Source organism: Macrobrachium rosenbergii, chromosome 6 (assembly GCF_040412425.1).
Source record: "Macrobrachium rosenbergii isolate ZJJX-2024 chromosome 6, ASM4041242v1, whole genome shotgun sequence".
Lineage (NCBI taxonomy): Eukaryota > Metazoa > Arthropoda > Malacostraca > Decapoda > Palaemonidae > Macrobrachium > Macrobrachium rosenbergii.
In genome coordinates, this window is record NC_089746.1 from 65,222,476 (window position 1) to 65,241,511 (window position 19,036).

At 37.2% G+C, this 19,036-nt stretch overlaps 1 protein-coding gene across 3 annotated transcripts in view; it reads left to right on the forward strand.

The window, feature by feature from the left end:
- The first annotated feature begins 446 nt into the window (after positions 1 to 446).
- Positions 447 to 19,036, forward strand: part of LOC136839669 (adenosylhomocysteinase-like 1) — a 296,235-nt gene continuing 277,645 nt past the window's right edge. For 2 of the 3 annotated variants that reach the window (XM_067106003.1, XM_067106004.1), the window contains exon 1: positions 457 to 588. In XM_067106003.1, coding sequence (XP_066962104.1) covers positions 505 to 588 — 84 coding nt within the window. In that variant the 5' untranslated portion in view covers positions 457 to 504. Of the gene's footprint in view, positions 589 to 19,036 lie in introns of all 3 variants that reach the window. The other variant, XM_067106005.1, reaches the window with a different exon arrangement.

Consider the following 19,036-nt stretch of genomic DNA (forward strand, 5'->3'; position numbering starts at 1 on the left):
TAAAAGTCGCCCCCTCCCCCAACCTTTTTACCCCAGGGGAGTCATTCTTCGGTAACTCTGCGGCGTCGTAAACTTCCGGCAGAAGGAACCATTCAATCTTTGTGGAATTTATCGAAGGAATGAACTGACGTCAAAATGACGAAGGTCATTGACGTTTGGAATGAACGATAAAACGCCGGCGTTGCAAATCTGCGTACGCTGTAACTCCGGCGGTGTTGTAGGAAGTAGCCTCCCCGACGGTGATTTTACTCTGAAGGGGTCAAACAACTCTTGGTGGACGGATACAGAGCCCGTTTGAAGAAAAACTTGACCACGAGTTACGTAGAGACACGCCGAAGAAACTTACCCTTCTTCTACCTCCTTTCTCTTTTCTCTCTCTCTCTCTCCCTTACTCCGGGTAGGCGACTACTACTACTGTCCCTCTCTCTCTCTCTCTCTAGTCTCTCTCCCTCAATCGCTCAGTTTCGCTCAGACTGTGCAACGGTTAGGACGTGTCTCATCGTAATGGCCGACAAGGGAGAAAATGATGCATCCATGCCTCAAATATCCGAGGCTGCGGTGTCGAAACCCGTGTCCAACGGAGAGAAGGTAGGTCCTCCTAAGGATACGAGACGCCCTTCGGAACTCTGAATTGTCTGTTATTTTAATGTTTGTTGGCGTAATGAGTTTCTCCAGCAGGAGGATACCGGTGTATTGTGTGTGGCTTATTACGTCTGGCAGCTCAGGTGTTGACAGTCTCTCTCTTTCTCTCTCGCTCTGCGCTTCACTTTGTAAGCTGTCTAGGGGGCTTAATTTGTTATATATATATTTAATTGAATTTATAGGGCTTCATTATTATATTAATATTTTAATTTGTGAAGCTGAAGCGTAGTACATATCGTTGTGGGTCACGATGGTCGGCGACTTGTCAAACGGGCGAATAGATGTATACGCTAAATGAAGTCTCGTTTGTTTTTGTGTTCGCTGTTTTTGTTTGTTTATGTTTACTTTTGCCTTTTTTTAATGATGAAAGGAAAACCAGCCGATTTGTACAAAATAAACCTCGTTACGGGTTAATTATGGCTAATACTATCCCAATCTTCTATTTATTTTGGGGGATATCGTAACTTCTGTCGTTACAAAAACGAACCTGTTGCCGTATTTACATCGCTCTTATTTTCGCATTTATTTTGTACCAGAGTGCATTGTATTGCTTTGTTCCTTTGGCGTTGCAGGACAAAGGAACAGCCTTTGTTTGTTTGCAAAGGAGTTCATTTCGGAGATCCACCTCCTTCAGAACAATATTCTTCGGGTACCTGCGGGGTTGTCAATTCAGAGAGCCATATGTAATGTGGGATTCGGGAGCACCTGCTTCGAACTCTAATTAAATAACGGAGGCCTCCTTGGCGTAGATCGAACTCTAATTAAATAACAGAGGCCTCATTGGCGTAGATCGAACTCTAATTAAATAACGGAGGCCTCCTTGGCGTAGATCTGTTTTTATCTTTGTCATGTGTCATTTAGTTGATCATCTTTGGAGGGTCCCATCTTTCTTTCAGAGTCATTTTTGTTGAATTTGGCGTTAGGGCTTTGGGCTTGGGCAAGCCAGATCACTGTCTTTTAGGCTTCCGTAGCGTAGATGTTTTATTTTTCATTCATGTAAGATGCTCTTCCTTGGAAGCTCCCATATTTTGTTCGTATATTTTGTCCAGCCAAACTTAGCCAGTGGCCTTTGTGTTGTAGTAGGGGTTATTGAATCTAACGTAAGTCTCCGTTATTTTTAATTTTTGCCTTGTGTGCATTTAGTTTAGGTCAGTAAAGTCATGGTCATAAATTAATTCATAACTAGAATTAATTAGCAGAAGCTGGGTATATTACAAGATACAAAATATATGACTGGGCAGTGTTAGCAAGGATATGTTCTGTACTGTGGTCAGTGTGTTTCTGTGAGTCTTGATTAGAAAAAATTAATAGATTTTGTGACATGTCTGATCGTTATTTTGGTACATATAATTTTTGTTTCCTCAGCTCTTATGAATAAAGATATTGGGAACTCAGACCCAGTGGTATGTTGGCATTGAGGGCGGAAACTGAAACGAGTATTCCAAGCGAAATGGCATAAAATATGTTGACCACAAAATAAGTAGCCAATTCAAGATGATATATGATTCTTTTCTGGAATCAGTATCAGTTATACTTAATACACTTTATAAAGGGCAAGAATGTCACGTGGCCAATTATATGGATGCATCCTAATTTTATCCTCCCTAACATAACCTTACCATGAGCATTGAACAAACTGCCGTAGGTTCACTCTAGTCAATGAAGGAAATGAAAAGAAGCTCTCTGGATATGAGATAGTTATCCTGAAATGGATTGGTAAGGACAGTAGGAACCTTAAGGTTAAAATTAATACATTGTTATCTCATTGAAATAGAATTTCCTGTTGTATAGAAGTAGAATCAGTTGTTTAAATTTGTCATTTTTTCTTAGGCATAAGTCAGGCTGTTGAACACCAAAAGTAGTAGCACTTTGGAATTGTTAATGCAGCATTGCAAGGAGACATAGGTAGAAATTGCTTCAAAAGAATTAAATTAATTGAGTTTCTGTTCAGAAAGCTCCCAGGATCTGTACTTACTGACATGAAAAGTACACTAATGACAATTTCAGGTAAAGCATGAATAACTAAGGAGTTTGGAGGTGTAGGCAAGAAATGTATAGTGAGTATTAATTTGGGCATAAACATACAAAGGAAATGTTTCACATAGATAACTGAAAATGATGGGATGAGAAAGCGAAAACTTGGGATATACAGTAAAATAGATGTGAATTGATTTTCCATGGTTATGATGATGGATTTCAGAGTGGTTGTTAATAAACTAGATGTTGTATGAGCGTACAACAGTATAGTGTAATCGCGAGAAGTAAATTTAACCAAGAGATTTTAGTGATAGATTCTGGCAAATGGTGTGAAATAGAAAGATAGGATCTGTTTTCTTGTAGATCTAGCATGGGCTGAACTACAGCATACTGGTAATCCAAATATAATGTTTGAGGTACTTCATCAACAATAGAAATAAGAGAATTGCACAAAACATTGATTAGACATTCATGAGACATCTATCTTTGGAGCAGTAAAAAATTGATCTTACAGTAACAGTACTGCATAGTGGTACAGTTGAAGTATTGTATGCAGTGTGCAACAATTCTATTATATGCCATGGCTGCTGGTGGTTGAGTTACATAAGTTTCATTCTTCAAACAGGATGGAGTTTGTTTTTGTTGAAGCATGCCAGGCATGTTAATTGCCTCTTTGGTGTGCTTATGAGGAAGTTTGCACACTGAATGATAAAGAAGAAAATGTGGCTTTTGCCAGTTGTATGTTTTTGTATTTTGTAGGTGTGATATAGAGAATAGGAAGTAGTAAATTTTCCTTTTGGGTATCCAGATTTTGTGGTGTAGCACAGTACAGTACAGTGTTTGTAACTATAGAATTATGTGGTAGTCATGTATTTAATTCACTAATAGGTCTGCTATGCTGCTATACCAGGAGAGCAGTCATGAAATTGGTGATCATTACAGTATTTTAGACATAGGTCAGTAATTTGGTAATTCCAAAATACAAGGCCCTATAGAAGTTGTTAGGAAGTTTTAAATTTTCTTAATTTGGCCTTTTTTCATAGTAAATGATAAAAACAATGGTAGTTTCTTGCAAGAGGTTATACCTATAGAAAAATTTAAAAACTACAGTGCACAGTGGTATTGTACATGAGATTATACCTTTGCAAAATGTTTTTCTAGAAAATTATATACTTGACTTCCCCTCAAAAAATGCTTATAGCTGCCTATTTTGATAGTTTAAACACAAAAACTGATCTGAAAATGTTTATACCAGAGTATTTCAATAGTTTTATGTAAAAAAATGCATTTAGGCATGTAATTGATATGAAACTTCGGTAATTGATGAATATTTCTGTATGAAATCAATGAAAAATACTGTGAATAGGTGAATTTTAAACAAATAATGTGTATATGCATTCCACAGAAAAATCTGTGAAACAAAATCATTGTTAATGCATAGTAAAGCAACAATTGCAATAAAGTGGTTGGTGCACTTTGGCGAGTTATGAGATACCTTATCTGTAACTATTGTTTTATGGTATGACATCATAAAACAGTGTCTAGCTTCCTTTTAAAGACATGTACTGTATTAGGGTAGTGTATGCAAGAACTTTTTATCTAGATGCAATATTTGAAGCTTTGTCAACTTCTAGGATTCCCCCTCAACAGTTACTGCTTAGGAAGAGTGATCAATCAGTGTCCAGCCTGCAGAGACCTCAAAAAGTATGCATTCAATGTGTCACAGATTTTTAAATCACTGTAACTTAAGGACAAGAGCATGCAGACTCATGGGGAGCATTTTTTAGGTATATGTATGTGCATAATGTGCGGTTGCGGTTCATGGTGATAATTTTTTTTATTTATAATGATGGTTAGGTATGGTTAGAAAATAACACACCCACAGGAAGAACTACATTGCATTTTTGCGAGAATGTTTCTCTCTCTCTCTCTCTCTCTCTCTCTCTCTCTCTCTCTCTCTCTCTCTCTCTCTCTCTCTCTCTCTCTCTCTCTCTCTCTCTGTAAAAACAGATGCCATTCTGCTGCCATTGAGATTAATTTCTTTCTGTAATTATAAGTAGTTTGATCCCAAATTTTTGTAATGAAACTATTAATAGAGCACTGCGACACGTTCTAGACTTAATAATGCTGCCTTGAAAGCCTTGTTCCTAAAACAAAGTGGTAATTGGAGTTAAGATATAGAACAGGGTTATAAATGGTGTGTTTCCATTGAACAGGGATTTTTCACATAGTTAATTATTTAACTTATGCCTGATTTATGCCAGATAAATCTGCGATCTTCAAAAGCATTGAGACTCCATCAAGAAGCCGCTCTTATCGGATTAGGCTAGATTTTATCCATAAGAGTCATTCTCTTTTAATTCTCTGCTCATCATCGGTGCCAAGGATCTTAATCACGTAGCCACTGAATTCTTATTAACATTCCTTGGCAGCCTTTAGATCATGACAGGTAGCGTCATTGTTATTTCAAAGCTGTAATTGTTGTCGGTGTTCCTTTGGCCTCGTACATTTAAAACCTTATGAGTTGAATGATGAACCTTGCAATCTCTATATGTACACTATGATATTTTTAGATGCTTAAATGAACATTCAGCCTTGAAGTATGAGTCCGTTAAGTGCATTACAGTGAAGTTATTTTGCTTCACAGCTGAATTGTCACGTATAAATGCATCTTATTATTGGGTCATTCACTTTGATGCAGCTGGTGTTGGTTTTTTTAGATATGATAGTTAGGGATTGTAATTGCTTGGTACTCATTGTAGGGAAGTTACAATTATGTTGGTATTGTTGTATTTCGTTCTAGTACACTGTACTGTTAATTGTTGTATTTTGGTTATTTTACTGTATTGCAGAAGGAACAGTATTTGTCCTTATGCCATAGGTTGTAGCATTTGTGTCAGTCAAAATAGTCGTTGCTTCTAAAATAACTACTGTGCATATCATTCACGTTTCAAAATGCCCACTAACTTATCTGAAATCAAAAAAGATGTTTGAACACCACATTTTGGCGTAGAAAGAACCATTAGTGAATGTAGACAGCAGTTCCTCACCTCTCGAAGCAATATAATTATATGACGTTTGCTGATGCCATATTAATATCAAGTTTTGTCTTGCATGACGAGCCCTATGAAGGATGATAGGCTACTGTGGATGCTGGGAGGTCATTTGTGTGAAAACAAGGTCATGCAGGTTCATGTTCTGATTAGTGGGACACTTAGGTTGGTGAAACTGTGCAGATCTATTTGTTGTCTTCAGGATGATACGTCAGAGTGCAAGTGTCAGTGTAGTTGCTGATGTCATGGTGGTATATGGTAGTCCAATATGCATGACTCATTTGTCACCTAGTTATATTTGGGATGAAGGTAGCAACAATGCCCAGAAAATTAAGAATGACTTGGGAAGGATAGAATTTTTGCAGACAGGAGCAGAGATAGCCACTGTGATTTAACTCATGAACTCCTTGGATGGACAGCAATTAAGTAGGGGTTCAACCATCTTTTGGGGTTTCTTAATTTGGTTTCCTTAGTTTTCCAACAAATAAGGTTTAGGTAATCTAGTGTTTGGTACCATGGACTTACCTTTCACCGGTACATAGAGGCATTAACTGTTTTAATAGAATTGTTTGAAAACATTCCCCTCCTAATTTGTGTGATTCTTGAGACATCTTGTTTGTTAAAATTCAGTAGATTTGTGCAGTTCTTCAAGGCAGCTAGTATGTTGTTTGAACCCTTCATTTGTGATGCTGAAAATGAATATGGTGCATGACAGTCATCATGTTGTCAAGTCAGTTGCAGCATAACAGCTATTGATGGAAAGGATGTTTGGTTCTTCCCATGTTCAAGTGTCATACAGGTTGTAGGAAAAACATGAGTACTGTGAACGTACTGTGAATGTACTGTGAAGAGAGTCTCAATAAATCAAAATGTCATTCTATATATTCGTACAGATAGAAGGGCTACAAGGAATGTTAACAGAACTCTAGTAGAAAGATGAAAAGGCAGTTATAATGTTGCTATCAGTTGAGATAAGCTACCACTTTATGATTATTATTGCAATTTTTTAAGCTGCCGTAAAAGGAACTACTATTTATAAATGGTTAACTTCGAAATTTATGGACTTGATCCATCTAGATAAGTACAGTAGATGTAATGGACAGTATTAGAAGGAATGACTGAACTTCAGTGATGTCTGAAACCCCCTTTTTATGATTTTTCTGTGAAGTGACATTTCCTTCATCAAAGATTTTAGACTTATCCAATCATTTTTCGTGATAAATATTGACAAATGGTTTCTTTGCTGTTAGTTTGATGGCATCCTTCGCAGTTGTGGCCAAAACTGTGATTGGTGAACAGAGAGTTGTTTCCCCTCCACAATTAAAGCCAAAAATTTATAAAATTTTATGGAATTATATTTTAAAATTCTTCAATTTTTGTGTGGCCAGATATACTGTATGCATTTTCATTTGTCTCCGTCTTGTATGCTTACATCAGGAACTAATGTAGCTGAAACCATTATTGAGTATGTAATGTCACATTCTTGTGAAATGGAAATAGATTTAGCTGTTTGTTAGCCTAATGAGATATTTGTATTTACCGGTAGCCCAGCATTTTGAGACTTTTGCTCCTGTTTTTGCCACTGCTTTCTCAATACCTGCTTCATAGTCTAGTGTGCATCTGATTAACTCAGATGTTCTGACTTCCTCTTCTGAAACACCCTGCCACCACTGCATGGAGCTTCAATTCAGTTCTACCTCCCATTTCCAGAACATCTCCTTTCTTCCAGAGCATCAACATGGCATAATATACTACATTTGGTACACAACAGCTACTTAATTCATCCCCTACACTTTTCCCAGAGCATCTGTATGGCCACTTTCCTGGCTGCTCTCTGTCATTTGTGCTATTATTAGCCACTGTAGGCTTTGTTTTGGTTATATTAATTTTCAGCCTTCTTTCCATTCACTCGGTCAGTTTTGAAATATTTCTACGTCTGATTCTGCTGTTAACAGTAGGTCATCTGCATAAAGTATCTCCCATGGTTCACCATATGCCCAGTCCTTTGTAGTATCTTCCCCTAATAGGGTAAACAGTGAGTGACTAGGGGCTGGTCCTTGATGGATACTGTAACATTTGCCTAAATTTCATCTGGTACTCCTGCTATTGCCCTCATTTGAGAACACAAGATCACTTGCTCATTGAGTCTCCTTGGGAGTCTTTGGATGTGCAATGCCCATCTAACTATATCTTGGTACTCTGTCAAGTACATTCTAAAGATTCATAGTCATTAATAATGAAAATAACTACCATAGGGATAATAAACACTGCTGTACATGATTTTCACTACTGTTTAAGGATCAGAACAGTAGTTTTAGTTATGTTAGTATGAATAAAAGTTAATTGGCTAATTCTGCATGTCAAGTGCTCCTGGGCTGTTATTATTGTGCAGGTTACAGCTTCCTTTACTGTGACCAGGTGGGCTGTGAAAATTTTGTAGATGTTGATGTACAGCCCATATGAGTTCATAACTGTAGAATGACTTGCTCTGATGTACTTGACAGTATAATGGGATGATTATGGCAATTATCATATTATGTCCGTGTACTTTATAGAGGCTGATGGGTCAGGAATTCCAGTGCCCACTCCAGATAGAAACATGAAAAAAATAGGAAAAGAAAATGATAGGACCTAACCTTATATGAGATGACTGACCCTCATTTTTAAAATTGGAGTGTTACATTAAGAAGGGAAAGTAGAATCAGGGAGTGAATTGTAAGCCTTGGCTGTGTTAGAAAGATTCAGTGATTGGAGGAAGTAATAAAGCGATTGCTGATCTCAGATTAATTGTCAAACAATGGTCAGGTGGGCATTATGATTCACTTTTGGGAAGGATGAAGTTCAGCGGAATAGTGTCCAAAACAGTACCCATACAAAAGAGGAGTCAGAATATCCTTACATGTACGAAAGAAGTAGAATACCTTTACATGTACAAGAGAGATGGAATACCTTTATGCACATAGAAATGTGACCTAGAATTAATATTTAAGCTTATTAAAAACAGCTTTCCTTTCATTTTATTTTCTCAGGAGAAAAGTGCAAGACATAGCACTTGAAATTTTAGTACAGTATTGTACTTCAGACTGGGAAAGAGAATACCTCTTCTGTAGTCCCTGGTACCCAGCTTTATTCATATGCTTGATGTACAGTATTTTTAGATAAATGAATAGAGAATGAATTGTGTATTTATTCTCCAATATGTCACAGAAGTCCCGTAATTTATGGTCGAAAAAACTCTATAATGTAGGGCACATCATTCCTTGTAAGATAGGGGTCAGTTCTGTCACCTTTGTTATTAATGCTGTATAATATACACTTGTTCTTGTACACCAACTTAGGGTAAATTCCAGTCATCAGTTATTCCAATGTTCATTATTCAGGCTCATGTGAAATAATTACTTATTAAGGAATACTAAACTGGTCTTGGATCATTTTGGGAAGCACAGATTGGGGTTAAAATTAGTGGGCCACTGATTACAGATAATGAATGTTGGTTGTACTCTTGGGATTTCAGTGATTTTTGTGGAAGATAAAATTGTACCCAGAGTCACAGTCAAGTAGGCACTACTTGAGGTTCTTTGCAGCGTCCCTTAGTTGCAACCCCTTTTATTCCTTGTACCATACTTCTGTTCATATTCTCTTTCTTCCATCTTACTTTTCACCCTCCCAACAATTGTTGCGTAGTGCAACTGCAAGGTTTTCTCTCTGTTACACCTTTAAAACCTTCTTGCTTTCAATTCCCCTTTAATGACCTCATCATAGATCCCTGGCCTTTGGGCTAAATTTTATATTCCATTCCATTCCATTCCACACAGCCTCAAGCAAATATTTGTGGTTTAGGAAAAGCAAGTTTATGAAAATAATTATAGCTGAGAGGTAAGGCAGTTCTCTGCTTGTGGGCGAGGTTGATGCCCTGGTATCTTTAGATTTTGATCACACACAGCGCAGATGATTATGTAATCTTTGTGCTTAATCAGTCAGGAGTTTATATTTTGCTTCATTGTAGGCAAAAAGGTTCAGGGTGCCTTATTTTTTGAAAGGAAATTGACTGTCTGATTATTTTGTTCACCATTTATGGATGGGGTTATCATCGTGAGTACTTGAAGTTCCATTGTTAAACAGGAAATAAAAAAGAAATTAAATAGCTTTTCCTATTTGGCATTGCAAGACGCTTGTTGCATACGTAACTGCTTCGTATACTGTATCTAATCATAGCCTGATTACGGATTTACGTGATAAGACTTGCATTGCAACATCCTTGCTCTAAATAGACTGGGATCATAACCAGTACTAATTTTTTGTTCTCTGTAATGGGGTCATTCACTGTACGAGGATAATTCATAGGAATTTGTTGTAAATTAGGTTTTTTTTTTATTACAGTACTGTACTTTTGGTTTTTTACTTTATTCAGTAATTTAATTTTTTAGATTGGTTTGTCTTTTCTAATAGCTGATCTTTTTTGTCTATTACCCATTAACAACTGTCGCTTCTTTCAAATGAACACCATATTCTCTGGAAGCTTGAATTTCAATTTAATGGCCCCTGTGGGCTTGTTCGATTTGAATGGGGTGCATCCCCTGAATAATAATAATAATAATAATAATAATAATAATAATAATAATAATAATAATAATAATCAATTACCCCATTCTTTGAAAGCTTGAATTTCAAATCAGTGGCTCCTGTGGTGCGCTTGTTCCGTATGAATAGAAAGCAGACATTTAATTCACTCACATACCGAGACTCAACAAGGCTACTAATGCATGTAAACCATTACTAAGGCCTACAAACAAAGCTCAGTAATCGTTGCCTAATAATAATAATAATAATAATAATAATAATAATAATAATAATAATAATAGACTTTATTGCACATAGAAAGCAATAGAATTATTTTTTTTAGGCATAGGTGACAGCTGGAAGAAAGAGAGAGAGCATCTCTTGTCGAGAAAAGAAAGATATTGTCCGTTCCGGCCTCGTTTCAAGGAAATATTTCCTGTTGCCATGGATACCTAAACTTTGTCCTTCATCTCATGGTTTTAATGCTGTTCAATATCGATTGAACCTCTCTCTCTCTCTCTCTCTCTCTCTCTCTCTCTCTCTCTCTCTCTCTCTCTCTCTCTCTCTCTCTCTCTATTAGCTTTGAGTTTTTTCTTCACAGTTGGAGCCGAGAAAGATCGAATGGAAAAATTGTGTTTTGTGGTGAATTAATATTTATTTAGCAGTGAAGTCATATTAAATATTTAACATTCTTTTAAATAATTTGCATATTTCTTGCGCTGTTTAATTTTTGCTGAATATTTTAATCTATTAGAGTTGCGTTCGTGAAAGTTTTGTTATATTTGGCTCAAATATGGCGTATGTATAAAGAGTGTTGGTTAGTACAGAAATGTAATTGTATGTATGTATGTACTGTATGTATGTAGCCAATGTATGTATGCGTTTCCTCCTCTATTTATTCACGATACAATATCCACGATACAGTTTAGGCTTACAAAAGTCTATAAAACTAAAGTTCTACGAAGATTCCCTATTTATCCTAAGGCGGTGTCCGTAGGGATTCGTAATCTTCCGGAATACGATTTCAAATCTTTTCTTCGAAATTTGTTTTTGGTGCCTCTTGATGCTCAGTTGTTTATGTCAGACTTTAGGGGAGGAATGATAGTTCTCTCTCTCTCTCTCTCTCTCTCTCTCTCTCTCTCTCTCTCTCTCTCTCTCTCTCTCTCTCTCTCTCGGGGCATCCCTTAATTGAGACTAATGTGAACACGTACACTTCGCTAAGATATCACGTAATTTCAGACTTTTACATGAGAAATAATGGTGATTCTCTCTCTCTCTCTCTCTCTCTCTCTCTCTCTCTCTCTCTCTCTCTCTCTCTCTCTCTCTCTCTCTCTCTCGTAAGTAGTCGACACGTATGGTGAGACCATTTTGAAAGTTATATATATATCAGTACCATGCGCTTGTAAGGCGTGACGTTGATTAGACCAAATTTAGACTATTGCTCAGAAGTGTGGTCTTCACGCACAACTTGCTATGGCTAAATAGACCGACATGACGGCGTGCCAATATAACTATAAAGAAGGTTTAATATTTGCTCGGCCTTCCCTATTCTGCTAGAATGGAGGGCATGGAACCAAGCAGCATCCAGAGGAGTGAAGTTCGTACAAACTTAGACATAGGTCTGATGCTTTTGATTCCCTTGAATTCGTACGCAAACTTAGACCTAGGTCTAATGCTCTCTATAGCCCCTATCAAATCCTACACAAATTGAGGTCAACTCCTACACAAACTTAAGGATAGGTCCAAGTCTTCATATCCCCTATCAGTTCCTACAGAGACTTAGTCCTAAGTCTAATGCTTTTTATTCCCATGAATTAGTACGCAAACTTGGATCTACGTCTAGTGCTCGCTATCCCGTATCAGGTGTTACATAGACTCAAACCTGGGTCAAATGTTCTCTCTCTCTCTCTCTCTCTCTCTCTCTCTCTCTCTCTCTCTCTCTCTCTCTCTCACACACACACACACACGCTGCGTCTCAGGCATAACAAATCAAGTAGCATGCAAATTTAAGCATAGGTTATAGACAAATTCTCGGATATCCTGCCGGAAGCGCCATGATATGCAATGCCATCACCATCACTGGTCATGTCAGCGACCCCAAACACGAGGGGTGAAACTCTAACACGACCTGATATCAATTATTCAATACCGAGGTCAGGTTCTGAGGTCAGCTTTGCCTTTAGTGACTTCATCGAATAATATTCGAATCCACGGGTTTAGAATTCTATATATTTGATCTTATAATTGTTGAGCCACTTTTTGTGTGACTTAATTTGAGGAACGAAAATAGAAATCGTTTCTTGTAGTTAGACTTTAATTATCATGTTGCGTACGTGATTTCATAAGTGCGTTCTTGCGCGTAGGTGTTTTATTATGAACTTTCACTTTTTAAAGTTAGCAATTTATACTGTGTTATTCTTTATTTCTTGCGTTCTTATATTCTTTTACACTATATCCTTAATATTATTATCTTTATTTATTTACTTTTTTCGTCAGTTTAACTCAGGGTATCACCTGCTAGACGCATGCAACCACTCTCCCTTTATTCCTTATCGTTCGTCTCTACCGCTGCTCTATCACTTATTGGATCTCTCTCTTTCTCTCTCTCTCTCTCTCTCTCTCTCTGGTCACGTGTAGCTTGAATTTTCTATGAAGATCTGTTTCCCTCCATAGGCCCTTGGTTAGCCGTGGGAGGGTTTCTCTCTCTCTCTCTCTCTCTCTCTCTCTCTCTCTCTCTCTCTCTCTCTCTCTCTCTCTCAAGCAACGCGCATTCCAGCTCTGAGTGTCATTAATAACTTATTCTCAAGCAGATCGTTTCCTAATTTTTTTTCGTTTTTCTCTCACAATTCAGCGTAACTTGTTACTTGTTCCTCTTTAGTTTCCAGGGACTGATGCATTATTTGTGCATTTTCCAACTCTCTCTCTCTCTCTCTCTCTCTCTCTCTCTCTCTCTCTCTCTCTCTCTCTCTCTCTCTCTCTCTCTCTCTCTCTCTCTCTCAATATTGAAAGCAGAAGAGCACCCTCCCCACAATGCGCTCCCCTCCGCCATGGCAGGAACAGGAACGCTGCTAAAAGTGTGATTTCTCCTCCGGCGGGGTTTTTCTTTTGTCCCGCCGGATTCTCCATTGTGGCCTTTAATTTCGCCATGAAGATTCTGTCTGCCACTGCCTGGGTTGTTTTGTTGCATTTCCTGTTGTTTTTTCTAATATTCTGACGCTTTTTTGAGCCTTATTATTATTATTATTTTTTTTTTTTTAGCTCGATGACATGGCTTGCATTGTGCTTGTTTTGCATTTAGACATATTGGCCTCCAGATACGTCGGGACATATTTGCTTTGTGTTTGAGATTTTGTTATGGACGTTATGAGGGTATTAGGAGGCTTATGAGGTGCTACATTGGCTTGTTATCTACGCCTGACCTCCGCGGTGGTAGTACTAAGCATAGCGGAAGTTCAGTGGGACGCCGTGTTTAGTACTAAACACGGCGTCCCAATGAGCCTCCGCCATATTTAGTACTAGCTATCTCGGAGGTGACGCGCAGATAACAAGCCAAAGTAGCACTGTATATGATAATGCGGGTTTGAGCAAAGGGAACAGAACAGCCTCGAAGATTATAAGATTTATAGGCCTAATGATGTTCCCCCTTTTCAGTTTCTGAAGGTGTTTGCAAATGCACTTGGCCCTGTATCTTTACGTCTCATCTCCCATAGGTTTAAACACTTGACTTTTAACCTCCATATTTGGAAGTTAATGGGTCTTTTACTTGTTTCCTTTAAAGCCAGTCACCCTTAACCTCAGGTTGTCCTAAAATATATAGGCCTAATGACGTCTCGCTTTCTTGAGCTTCTCAAGGAGTTTGCAGAAGAGTTTGGCCCTGTATTTTTACGTCTTGTTTCTCCTAATTTAAAACGCTAATTTGCCCTCCATATTTGAGGGCTGACAGGTCTTTCGCTTGATTTGAGCAGTCCGTTGAACAGTCTCTACAGATATTAAAATTTATAGGCCTAATGACGTTTCCCGTTTTGAGTTTCTCAAGAGTTTTCAGAGGAGTTTGGCCGTATATATTTACGTCTTATTTCTCATAATTTAAGACGTTTTATTTGCACATTTAGAAGCTAATAACTCTGTACCCTTCTGTTGATCAGTATGGCTTCTGAAGATCAGTGGATGATCAGTTCTCCTTTACTGATAACTGGTCGGTCATGCTCCCTCAGGAACTAGGGGAGTATATGTCATTCTTCTCAATATTTCAAAGGTTTTTCCTATGACCTGAGACCAAAACCTTTTGTTTGTTGTTTGATCAGACTTTTGTGAATTTTAAAGTTTCGTATCATACTGTATCATTCTTTTGTTTGTGGTTTTATCGGAGAGAGAGAGAGAGAGAGAGAGAGAGAGAGAGAGAGAGAGAGAGAGAGAGAGAGAGAGAGAGAGAGAGAGAGAGAGGGGAAATTAAGCTACCTATTAATTTGGGCATGGAAATAGGTAGTACCATGTCTCTTCTTTAAGATCCTGAATGACCTTACCCGTATTGCAACGCCTTCAGGTGTATGCGTGACCTAATGTGACCTTTAATAGGTCATTCTCCTTTCCTAATGCTCTCTTCTTGTAGAGGTCAAATCCACAAATATACTTTTGTGTTCTTAGTTTTAAATTTAAATAGGCGTATGTATAGTAATTATAGATGGTCAAATTGTACCTTTTTTAATTTTACTTTTTAAATTTAATATTTTTACTTTGATCTGAAAAAATTGTATGGTTAAATTGTACCATTTTAATTTTACTTTACTTTCTCTCTTTTATCTGAAAAAAATGACGTAGACAAATTGAACCTATCCATTTTACTTTTTAGTAAATTGTACCTTTTCATTTTACGTTTTAGTTTTACTTTGACTGAAAAAGATATATTTAGAAAATTGCCTCAGTCTAGTGAAAGCCTTTTCCCCAATTCAGAGATAATTGAACGTTAGCAAACGTTTTAACCTTTAAGCCAGTTTGAGGTTGCCTTGTTTACCGTAGAAATGATGAGCTTTTTTTAGGTTGTTTACCAGACTACTCTCTCTCTCTCTCTCTCTCTCTCTCTCTCTCTCTCTCTCTCTCTCTCTCTCTCTCTCTCTCTCTCTGTGTGTGTGTGTGTGTGTGTGTGTGTTGTGTAGCTTTAATTCTTAATGAGGAATCTCTCTCTCTCTCTCTCTCTCTCTCTCTCTCTCTCTCTCTCTCTCTCTCTCTCTGTGTGTGTGTGTGTGTGTGTTGTGTAGCTTTAATTCTTAATGAGGAATCTCTCTCTCTCTCTCTCTCTCTCTCTCTCTCTCTCTCTCTCTCTCTCTCTCTCTCTCTCCACGTTGTGTAGCTTTAATTCTTAATGAGGAAGTGTTTTCTCTCTCTCTCTCTCTCTCTCTCTCTCTCTCTCTCTCTCTCTCTCTCTGTTGTGTAGCTTTAATTCTTGATAAGGACCTGTTTCCCTCCTTGGTGCTCTCTCTCTCTCTCTCTCTCTCTCTCTCTCTCTCTCTCTCTCTCTCTCTCTCTCTCTCTCTCTCTCGTGTAGCTTTAATTCTTAATGAGGAATCTCTCTCTCTCTCTCAGAGAGAGAGAGAGAGACCTCATCTTCGTACCATGACGAGTGGACGATCTGTCTCGGTCTAGCAAAAGCTCCGAACGCCATCAGCTGATCCGTTCCCTTTAAGATGATTTCATTAATTTAGTCTCTGTCTCTCCCCCTCCGTCCTTCCCTCCCTCCCTCTCTCTCCCCTTCGTGCTTGTCACTGAGACACCCCTACCGCCACTACCACTACTACCACCAGCCCACCACTATCGGTTGTTGGTATAGTGGTAGGGGTGGTTCGTTCCTCTTTAGAAACTTCGAAATGCTTTTGTTTCGATTTAAACATGACCCTCGACGTGCTTGCTTTGATGATGGCGTTTCATTGAAGGGTAACCGACAACCACCCCCCCCCCGAAATTTTTTACGAGTTGGTACACCGGATTGCTGAGAGAGAGAGAGAGAGAGAGAGAGAGAGAGAGAGAGAGAGAGAGAGAGAGAGAGAGAGAGAGAGAGAGAGAAGGGTTGGTTTGATTCCGGCGAAACGGACAAACTTTTTGGAAACAAAATTTTGATTCGGGAGAAATCGTAGTTTTAAGATTTATTATAAAGAACTTTTGAGAGAGAGAGAGAGAGAGAGAGAGAGAGAGAGAGAGAGAGATATGTGGTTCCATTTCGACGAAATGGACAAACTTTTTGGAACTGAAATTTTGAGTTGGGAGAACTCATAGGTCTACAGTGTTGGCGCTGAGAACCTTTGAGAGAGAGAGAGAGAGAGAGAGAGAGAGAGATACCAATTAGCTAAATGAAGAAACTCCGTATCACTCTCACTCTCTCTCTCTCTCTCCCTCTGGCGTTCAAATGCGTCGCTAATGAGAATATTAAATTAGGTCATCTGGCGTCATTGTCTAATGAAGTCTTTAGAAAGACGATTAGTGGGCTTTTGTTGGATTAGAGGTGCGTTTAATTCCGAGCTTGTTTGCTTTTTTTATTTGTTTTACTGGAGTTCTTTGTTGTTAGCGCCGATAAGCCGGTTTTGTTTGTGTGTAGGCCTGTATTTATGTATATTTTCTGCATTTCTTTGTTGTTAGCGTTGATAAGCCGGTTTTGTGTCTGCATAGGCCTACATTATATATCTTACTGGCTTTGTTGTTAGCTCCGATAAGCCGGTTTTGTTTGTGCTTAGGCCTATGTTTGTGCATTTTATTTCCATTGGTGTCAGTTAGCGCCTATAAGTCGGTTTTGTTTCTGCATAGGCCTACGTTATGTATTTTACTGGCTTTCTTTGTTGTTAGCTCCGATGAGCCGGTTTTTTGTTTGTGTTTAATTGTTTTAGTGACGCTGTCGTTAGTTATCGCTGATAAGTCGGGTTTATATGTATTTAGACCTATAGTTACAGGTAGGCCTATATTAATTTTATATATATATATATATATATATATATATATATATTTGGTCGAAATTAATGGTACTGTGTATATAATACCGATGAAACAACCAAGATTACATTAAGAAATAAGCTGTAATGTTGTCATGATTAAGAATAGGAAAATATATATTATTTTGCTTTTGATGTAGTATATTTTTTGTCGCAAATTTTGAAGAGGGATGAATATGAAGGAACATGGAAGAATATGAAGACTAGTGATGCAGCAGATTGAAGAACAGATTAAGGATACGAAGATATATATATATATATATATATATATATATATATATATATATATATATATATATATATATACTGTATATATTGGCCTTGATCACATCTTGTATTTGTTGATGATTTGGGAGAGTAAAGAATAAGAAGAATAACAAAAGAATACGAAATAACACAAAAGAACAGAAAGAACACTCTGTGACGCAGGTCCAGCAGGAACAGCATATTTCGCGCGTGAAATTGGCCTTTCACAGAATATGTCGACTTTGGTGGACGAACTTTCTGTGATTTCCCCCAAATTTAATTAAGTCCTCTTCAAAGAGGGTTGGGTGGCCCTGCTTACCACCCCTTTTGACCTGAGCTTTGGCGTGTGACCTGTATTATATATTTTATATATATATATATATATATATATATATATATATATATATATATATATATATATATATATAAGCACATACATACATTATATATATATATATATGTATATATATTCGTTAGTTGAACATTTTTATATATTAAATTTTGTGCCTACATTTTTTCTTATTACATGCTGTTAGTGTGATGAATAGCAATTATATATATATATATATATATATATATATATATATATATATATATATATATATATATATATATATATATATATATATATTTCTTTTGTCAGTGTTTTTTATATTTCCTTTTTTATATTTTGTGAAAGCTATATTCTTCTCCCAATTCTGCCATTTCTCTTTATTATGAAAAGTATATATCAATTTTTATGTAAATTAGCCTCTGGTCCGGAGAATAAATAATAGACATTTTTATTGATAATGTATTTTTAAATGCTGCCTCCGAGTCATTTTTTTACTTATCTTTATAAAGGACAGAATTTGCATACAAGTTAGTGAATTTATAAAGATTGGAATTTGCGTAAAGATTCGTGAACTTGGTAAAACTAATTTTATGAAAGACGGAGCATGCGCAGAAGCTCTTCTTTTTTTTTTTTTTTTTTTATTTGTGACGTGAGGTCTTATTGTGTCTGTCCCCGTAGGGGTGATAGTGCCGCCAGTACACCTCATGCGGTGCACTGTAGGCACTACTTAAGGTTCTTTGCAGCGTCGCTTCTTTAGACCCCGAGCTGCAACCCCGTTTCATTCCTTTTACTGTACCTCCGTTCATGTTCTCCTAACAATTGTTTCATAGTGCAGCTGTCAGTTTCCGTTTCAGCGCTGAACGACTGTGTCAGTGTCACCGAACATTTTAATATTTCAAGTTTATTTTCATTATTTTTTCTTTAATAATTTCTCTTGTGTGTAATCTTTGTTTATAATTTGCAGTGTTAGTTTTTTTTACGTAATTTTTTTTTTCATCGTAAAAAAAAGCTGTGATAGTATTCCGTGTTTTTTTTTCTTTTATAAGCTAACAACTTACACGAGACTTCAAGTGTATCTTGAATGCATGTTTGTAAATTTATTTTTTGAGGCACGTGTGTGGCGCTGCCTTCCAGTGCAGGTTTGTTTTTCATACACGTGTAATATATAGTTATATATAGTTATATATATAACTATATATATGTATGTATATATATATGCATATGCAAATGCATATAATATTTACGTATAT